At 42.2% G+C, this 8,675-nt stretch overlaps 1 protein-coding gene and 1 non-coding gene across 2 annotated transcripts in view; both read left to right on the top strand.

The window, feature by feature from the left end:
* Window positions 1-252: 252 nt before the first annotated feature.
* Tex14 (testis expressed 14, intercellular bridge forming factor) overlaps window positions 253-8,675 on the top strand; it is a 94,153-nt gene continuing 85,730 nt past the window's right edge. The window contains exons 1-2 of the mRNA XM_026780074.1: window positions 253-328; window positions 6,877-7,256. Of these exons, the coding sequence (XP_026635875.1) occupies window positions 253-328; window positions 6,877-7,256 (456 nt within the window). The remainder of the gene's footprint in view (window positions 329-6,876; window positions 7,257-8,675) is intronic.
* On the top strand, window positions 7,313-7,529 carry LOC113456423. Its single transcript, XR_003377234.1, has one exon. It is a non-coding gene; the product is annotated as a small nucleolar RNA U3 (small nucleolar RNA).

Here is an 8,675-nt window from a genome sequence, read left to right on the forward strand (position 1 = left end):
AACTCACAGAGATCCGCCTGCCTCTGCCTCCCGAGTGCTGGGATTAAAGGCGTGTGCCACCATCGCCCGGCATGCCACAGCTCTTTTAAGAGAGGTTTTCCTGACTCAGTGTTAACAAAAAAAAAAAATGCCGCACCATTTTAAAATGCCTCTTTCTGGGCTGTGCTGCCAGTGCAACCTCTGGCTCTTTCAGGGGACCTAACATTTAAATGGGGTTTGTGAGCAACGTGCTACAGCTTGCTTGGTGGCAACATGGACCAGCTGTGTGCTAGAGATGGGGCACTGTGCATGGTTCTTGGAGGCAGCGAGCTCCGCCATGCTGGTCTGGGTGGGACAAGCAGGAAGTGCCATATTTCCCCTAGCAATGGTGCAGCTTAAGTTTTTAAAAAGCTCTTAGAATTTTAAGAAGCACTCCCAGACAGTAAAGAATTATAGATACACAATAGAACAGATTCAGACATAAAAAAAACTTCAAACAAGTCACAGTGTTGGACTTGGGGAAATAGAGTAAAAAAAAAAGTACAAGCAGTCATAGATTAAAGGAATAAGGATAGTAAAATAAATGTTAAAAAGTAATAGAGTAAAAACAAAAAATCCATGTAAAGATAAAATATACAAAAAGAGTCTAGGGGGCTGGAGAGATGGCTCAGTGGTTAAGAGCATTGCCTGCTCTCCCAAAGGTTCTGAGTTCAATTCCCAGCAACCACATGGTGGCTCACAACTATCTGTAATGATGTCTGGTGCCCTCTTCTGGCCTGCAGACATACACACAAAATATTGTATACATAATAAATAAATAAATAAATAAATATTTTTTAAAAAAGTCTGGATATTGTGTTTTCTTTAAATTTTTTGACTGTGAAGGAGCTAAGTAACCAACATATATACTTTAAAGGTATTGTCTTCAAAATTTGGGCCTAAGGATATGTTGCTTTAAAAAAGAGGTTCTTCTTTGTTTCCACAGAGGATAAAAACCTAAAAAATTCTTCCAGACTAATGTGGTTTAATAGATGACAACTTCCCGAGCAGTCACTGCAAACACCCCCCCAAAATTACTTAGCCCAACTAAAAACAGAAAACAGTTTTTTTTTGTTTTTGTTTTTAATTTATTTTGTATACAATATGAAGGCGTAAGTCACAAACAATGCCACACCAGTTTGGAATTATGATTAATAGGGTGGTATTTATTTAAAGGGAAAAAAACTTACAGATCACCTTCCCAGACAACAGCTCTCTGGGCAACCAGGAAGGGAGTCTAGTCGCCAGCGGAGCAGGAAGTGAAGAGAGAGAGGTGAGGGAAGTGGCCGCTTTTTTAAAGGGAGAGAGACCACGCCCCAATGGGCTGGTATCTCAGCGGCTATAGGCTGGAGGAGCGGGAGGACCTCCTGCAACAATATTCTGTCGTGTACATGCCTGCACGCCAGAAGAGGGCACTAGACCCCATTACAGATGATTGATTGTGAGCCACCATGTGGTTGCTGGGAATTGAACTCAGGACCTTTGGAAGAGCAGGCAATGCTCTTAACCTGAGTCATCTCTCCAGCCCCAGAAAACAGTTTTCAATATCCCCCAAATTTTGTTTTTGTTTTTTGTTTTTTTTTGGTTTTTTCAAGACAGGGTTTCTCTGTGGTTTTGGAGCATGTCCTGGAACTAGCTCTTTTAGACCAGGATGGTCTCGAACTCACAGAGATCTGCCTGCCTCTGCCTCCAAAGTGCTGGGATTAAAGGCGTGCGCCACCACCGCCTGGCTGCAATATCCCCAAATATTGTTTATAAATGTTTATTTACATTTAAAGGGAGATATGCTATAGAGATTTGCATTGCTATGGATCTTGGTTTATCTTGTGTTTGTATAGCTTATTTAAAATGTAGTGAATAATTTAAAAATAGGTTAATAGAGAGTCATCTATAATGGTCAAGCTGTAGTCATGTTAGTTAGATCTTCTAGATGGATAGATATGTATTTCAGGTGGATAGGCATTCTTTAAACCTTTCAAAGACTACCGAATATGACATTTAAAATGTTTTAATAACTTAGGACTTTTCATGACTTGAGACACATCTTCTCCTGGCAGCACCAATTACTTCAAGAGGAAAATGGGCATTGAAGAGGTTACTTATGGAGTTTGCTAGCCATTTGGGTAAGAAAGTGCTCTTGCCTGGACTGCTTGATGGTATGCAATGTAAACTGGGCATGCAGAACCCACAGAGAAATGGCTGCTGAACTTGCCTAATGGTGAGATGGTCCTTTGGGGTTCCTGCTTCATCGGAAAAAAATAGAGTCTGCTAGACATTCTACAGGACACAAAAGAAAGTGACTGACAAACTACCAATATAGGTGAAACTGTCTTTGAAATTTGCTGCTTCATAAAAAAGTCTGCCAGATACTATGGGCCTATAGGCTGAAGATGGGTGCCCCAACAGTACAGAAAAACTTTGGGTGACTGTTCAGGCAGTGAGATGTCTCTGTCATTTCTAGAGTTTTGGAAGTTGCTTACAATGTACTTCCTGTTTACTTAGGTAATATTATATTCTTTTGGAGTCTTTGATGGAGTGAAAGAATTTACATAGTTTTTCTTAGTTATGATAAAAAATAAAGTAGATATAAATATTGTAACTATAATTATTGCTTGATACCTGTTTTATAATATGTAATTTTATTATGTTAAATTTAAAACCTTCCTTTTTTCTTTAAACAGAAAAGGGGAGGTGATGTGGGATTCCCCTTTGTATGCTGTGAATATCCTTGGTTAATAAAGGAACTGTTTCAGGTCTATAGCAGAGGTATAGGGGAACAGAGATAGGTGGCAAAAACTAAACAGAATGCTGGGAGAAAGGAGGCGGAGTCAGAGAAAAGCCATGTAACCCCACTCAAGACAGGCACTGAAACTTTGCTGGTAAGCCACTACCATGTGGCCATATACAGAATAATGGAGATAGGTTAAATTAGTATGTAAGAGAAGCTAGAGCTAATGGGCCAAGCAATGATTTAATTAATACAGTTTCTGTGTGATTATTTGGGGGCTGAGCAGTCAGGAACCAACAAACAGCCTCCTTCCAACAGTTGTTGTCTCCCCTCTTACACTAAAGCAGTTTGATTTTGAGTAGAGACACACCTCTATACCTCTGATTCTGTAAACGTAACAATAGTACTTAGTATTTAGAAGAGCTAGATAATTGTCAAGATAGAGATTTTTCACAACTCCTGATCTACATGTGTGTGTGTGTGTGTGGAGAGAGAGAGAGAGAGAGAGAGAGAGAGAGAGAGAGAGAGAGAGAGAGAGCGAGCGCTTGTGTAGCCCAGGATAGCCAAAGACACGCTATGTAGATGAGGCTAGTCTTGAAATCCAGGTTTTATTTCTTCTCCCTCCCAAGTGTTGGAAGACGACATGTCCCGCCTATGGGTTCTACTTAACACTTCAGTGACATCAGTTATTTAGTCTCTTCACACCTCAGCTCTTAGAAAACTGAGAGTTTAATTAATTGTATTTATTTATGTGAAACATTCAGAATCATACTGGGTATGTGACAGACCTTCAGTAGTTAGCAGTTAATATTTTTTAAGAGTTAATATACCAAAGAAGAAATTAGCTTTATTCTAAAATTTCAAAAATTGTAACAAGTTGAGCTGGACCAGTGAGTGAGTCATTTTTCAGTGGCAGGGTCCTGAGAGGACTAGCAGATCAGAAGATGATAAAAATGTTTGGGATCAGAAGGCCTTTCACAAGCCATGTTTTATGCCAAGGAAACTTACTAAGAAATACAGCACCTTACATTCTGTTTCCAGGGGAGAAATGGACAGAGTCAGCAGAATCTGTCATGTAGTGGGACATAAATTGTTTTCTTATTTGCTCTTTACTCCTTGGGACTTTTTCCTTTTGAGCGAGCAGCACCAAGTTCCCAAATAAATCACACATGGAGGCTTATTCTTACTTATAAATACCCGGCCTTAGCTTGACTTGCTTTTAGCCATCTTTTCTTAAATTACCCCATCTACCCTTTGGGCCTTTCCCTTTCCTTCTGTATATCTTACTTTCACTCTTACTCCATGGCTGGCTGGGTTCCTGATTGCTGGCCCCTAGCATCTTCTTCTTGTTCTCTCTTGCTCCTCCCCCCAGATTTCTCCTTCTATTTATTCTCTCTGCCTGTCAGCCCTGCCTATCTTTTCTCTTGCTTTGCTATTGGCCATTCATCGCTTTATTAGACCATCAGGTGTTTTAGACAGGCAAAGAATCACAGCTTCACAGAGTTAAACAAATGCAACATAAAAACACATTTTTAGGGCTGGAGAGATGGCTCAGAGGTTAAGAGCATTGCCTGCTCTTCCAAAGGTCCTGAGTTCAATTCCCAGCAACCACATGGTGGCTCACAACCATCTGTAATGGGGTCTGGTGCCCTTTTCTGGCCTACAGGCATATACACAGACAGAATGTTGTATACATAATAAATAAATAAATATTAAAAAACCACATTTTTACATCACTGAAACAAATGTTCCACAGCATAAACAAAAGTAACACACCTTAAAATAGTAATCTACAACATACAGAAGGCAATATTGCAGAAAAGAAACATGGGGTATCTCAAGAACATAGCTGACCTAGCAGCACATTAAGGCCTTGGGACTGATACCTATAGCCCTGTACACTGGCAAGAGTAGGGTTCTAAGGATCCAAAGCTGCAGTTCTCACAAGGCCCTGACCCCAGGACATTATCTGTTGGTTCAGCCAAGCATGTTTCTGGTGTTAGAGAAGGAAGTGCCTGCCTTGTACATACAGTAGTGCCTCAGAAAAGCTCCCAAGGCCTTGGCTCCAGGCTATTACTGGTACTACCAAGATGTTTCTGGTTTTGAGGAGCTGTGTTCTTTCCCATATACCAGGGCCTCAGGGAATACCTTGGATCAGCCAACCCTCTACAGGAATAATAAACACGATACAAAAGTCTAAAAGATTCTGTTTCTGACCCCTGGGTTTCAGCTATATTGTGGTTCCTTTCATTTATTTATTTATTTATTCATTTATTTGTTTATTATGTATACAGTGTTCTGCCTGCATGTCAGAAGAGGGTACCAGATCTCATTATAGATGGTTGTGAGCCACCATGTGGTTGTTTGCTGGGAATTGAATTAAAATCCATGATTCCTTTTTTGTTTTGTTTGTTTGTTTTTGTTTTGTTTTGAGACAAGGTTTCTCTGTGTAGCTTTGGAGCCTGTCCTGGAACTCAGATCTGTAGATCAGGCTGTCCTTGAACTCACGGAGATCTGCTTGCCTCTGCCTCCCAAGTGGTGGGATTAAAGGCATGCGCCACCACTGCCTCGCTAAAATGTGTAGCTCAGGTTGGCTTAAGATTCGTGATCCTCTTGCCTCTGCCTCTTTCAGCAAATCCTACTGCTGCACACCACCACATCTAGCTATTTTTTTTTATTTAATAAATAAAGCTTGTAAGTCAAATATGAGGGAATAAACCTGATTGATCCACAGAAAACAGAGAAATGATCACCTGTCCCTCTTCTCCACCTTCCATAGTTAAAACAACTTGGCATCGTTTATTTTTTTAATTAATTAATTTATTGCTGTTTTTAGTGCTGGGAATGTGACTTGGAGTTTTGTACATGTTAGGTCAGCTCTTTGCCATAAGTTATATCTCTAGCCCTGTTTTGTTTTATTTTATTTTTTGAGTCAGGGTCTCCTGTAGCCAATTCTTCCTTCAATATATAATAATCATCCTGCTTCTTCCCTTCCAGTGCTGGGCTTACATGAGTGTGTTATTCTGCTTGTTTTGTACTTGAGATCTTAGCAGGATATACGGTCATTCACAGTCCCTACAGTTCTGAATGCAGGTGGTAGGTATTGACTGAATTACCAAGAGACAGAAGTATTTGACTCAGGTGGTCAAGGAAGGTTTCTGTGAAGCAATGACACTAATACAGATTGTTGAACGATAATTGACGTTAAGTTGGGAAAAGGTAAAAGGTTGGAGGCTCCACAAAAAAAAAAAAAAATCACTCTAGACAAACAGGTTTGTAAAGGTGTTGTGACATAAGGGGCACATGGTGAATATAAAACTGGCCTGCTGTGAGAATTCAAGAAGGCCAGAGTGACTGGAGTAAGGGAAAAGACATTTACATCTGGAACTGTTTTTTTTTTTGGAGACAGTATCTCTCACAGTAGTAAGCACAGCCAATCACCTCAATCGGGACAGAGCATGGTCTTTCCAAGTGTGCCATCATGCCCAGTTTTATTTCTGGTACTTTGATCACATGATAGAATTTATTAAATAGAGGCCAGACTTGGCATTTTGGCACACACTTTATTCCCAGCACTTGGAAGACAAGGTAGGTAGATTTTTGTGAGTTTGATCAAGGCCAGCCTGGTTTACAGAAAGACTTCCAGTCCGTCTAGGGCCACAGTCAGAGCTTGTCTCAAACAAACAAACAGGAACAAATGGACACTAGACTTGGTGGTACGTTCTGAAGGCAGAGCCAGGTAGATTACTGAAGGCTGGCTACATAGAAAGTTCAAGGACAGCCGGGGAATATAGGCCAGCAATATAGGAAAACCTTGTCCCAATTCCATCAAAACTTTTTAAAATTTAAGAGTGTGCAATTCAAAATAAATAATGTACAGGGTTTTTTTTTTTTTGTTTTCTCTTAAATATTTAATTATTTATTAAGCATACAATGTACTGCTGGCATGGAAGGCACCAGGTCTCACTACAGATGGTTGTGAGCTACCATGCGGTTGCTGAGAATTGAACTCAGGACCTCTGGAAGAGCAGCCAGTGCTCTTACCCTCTGAGCCACCTCTCCAGCCCTAATGTACAGTTTTTGAACTGCCCTTCTCCCGTCGTACTTTTTCGTTTGATTCGTCACGAAAGGCCTGTGGCTTGGGCCAGGGGTCCAAAGCAGCGTGCGCCCGCGAACACCGAACGGCTCCGCGGCGCCTCTGGCTTGGGACAGGCGGGGGCAGGCGGGGCCAGGCGGAAGCGCGGCTGGGCGGGTGACTCGCGACCCGTCGCAGGCGGAAGTGGGACGGGGCGACAGAGAGCTGGCAGTCGATTGGCTGTTTAGCGATCGTATGCTAATTATCGAGAGCGCCTCTGTCCCGCAGACTTGGAGAACTGTGGCAACTGAAATGTCCTGTGGACTTGGCAGCGGGCGACGTTCAGCGGGGAACGTGTCCCCGTTTGTGCAAATGCAGTGTGTCGGTAATAGCAGCGGCCAAGGGCAGTGCGGCGAGCGGGTCGCTTTGCTCGCCGTGAGTAAGATGTGAGCGCGCCGGGTGCAGTGCGGCGAGCTGGGCAGCATGAGGCTAAGACTATACTTTCAGGGATCATTTCTATAGTTTGTTACTAGAGAAGTTTCTCTGACTGTGTAGAGCACCCGAAACCACGAGGACGAGACGTAGTGTTCCCTCCTGAGCGTGAAGCTGGCTCTAGGTGCTGCTTTCCTGCAGCTGCCTGCTGCCATTGATGATCGTTCTTCTCTCCCTTCTGGGAGGGCGAGAGGGAGGGAGCGTAGTCTGAGTGGACTTCGGCTAATCAGTCGTGGTTACCAAAGGAAGCTATGTTCTTACTTTAATTGTGTTGTTAACTTCAGCCTTTTTCTCTTTCTGGGTTTCACAATAAGTTAGTTTGTGACTTTTTTTGTGGTACTTACTAGTACTGCTCACTTACAGATTTTGATTTTCTTAACATTGTGAAATGATTAGACTTCATTTGCCAAGTTTTCAGGAAGCCTCTGGTTGCTGTTACTAATTAGTGTGTTTTTTTAAGGAATACTTACGAAGGCATTATTATATATGTCCTGTTTTCAGTTCTTAGTACAGTTAAGATTATTCTTATTAAGGGCAAAACAAAACCTTTATACACCTAAAACAAGAATGAGGAGTCAGCCTTCCTCCCACCCCCCAAATCCTTTAAAAATTATTTTGAGTGTTTTTGGAAGGTTGTCCTTGCCACAGCAGGAGCTGGGAAGTAAGAGGACTCCTGGCAAGAGTTGATTCTGTCCTATCATGTGGGCAAGGGCAAGTGCGAGTAAATTCAACTTCTCAGACCTTGTAGCAGACGCTTTACCGGATCAGTCACTTGGCAGTCACAAGATATTTTTTTCGCCTTTAATTTTATGTGAATGAGTTTCGTCTACTTGTCTGTATGCGGACTGTGAGGCACCTAGTACTGGGCCGTGGCAAAAACGGGCGTTAAGATTCCCTGTAACTAAAATCTACAGATTGTTGTTTTTATGTGGTCCTGGGAATGGGTCCTCTGTAAGAGCAGTAGCCTCTTGGATCCTTAACCTCTGAATCATATGGCCAGCCCCAAAACAATGAAAAGTGGTTGGTTTAGCAGGGTCTTGATGTGAAGCCCTTAACTGGCGTGGAACTCTGTAAACCTAGCTAGTCTGGAACTTGTAGAGATCCTCCTGCCTCTGAAAGGCTGCCTTCCTTTCAGTTTATGGTGTAGTGTTGTCACTATATGGGTTCTAGGAACCCAACCCTCTGGGAAAAGTATTCAATGCTGTTAACCACTGAGCCATCTCTCCAGGCCCATAGAGCTTTTATTTTAAATAAAAAAGTTAGCCTTGTGGTGGTGGCGCACACCTTTAATCCCAGCACTCGGGAGGCAGAGGCAGGCGGATCTCTGTGAGTTTGAGACCAGCCTGGTCTACAGAGCGAGTT

This window comes from Microtus ochrogaster, chromosome 7 (assembly GCF_000317375.1).
Source record: "Microtus ochrogaster isolate Prairie Vole_2 chromosome 7, MicOch1.0, whole genome shotgun sequence".
NCBI lineage: Eukaryota > Metazoa > Chordata > Mammalia > Rodentia > Cricetidae > Microtus > Microtus ochrogaster.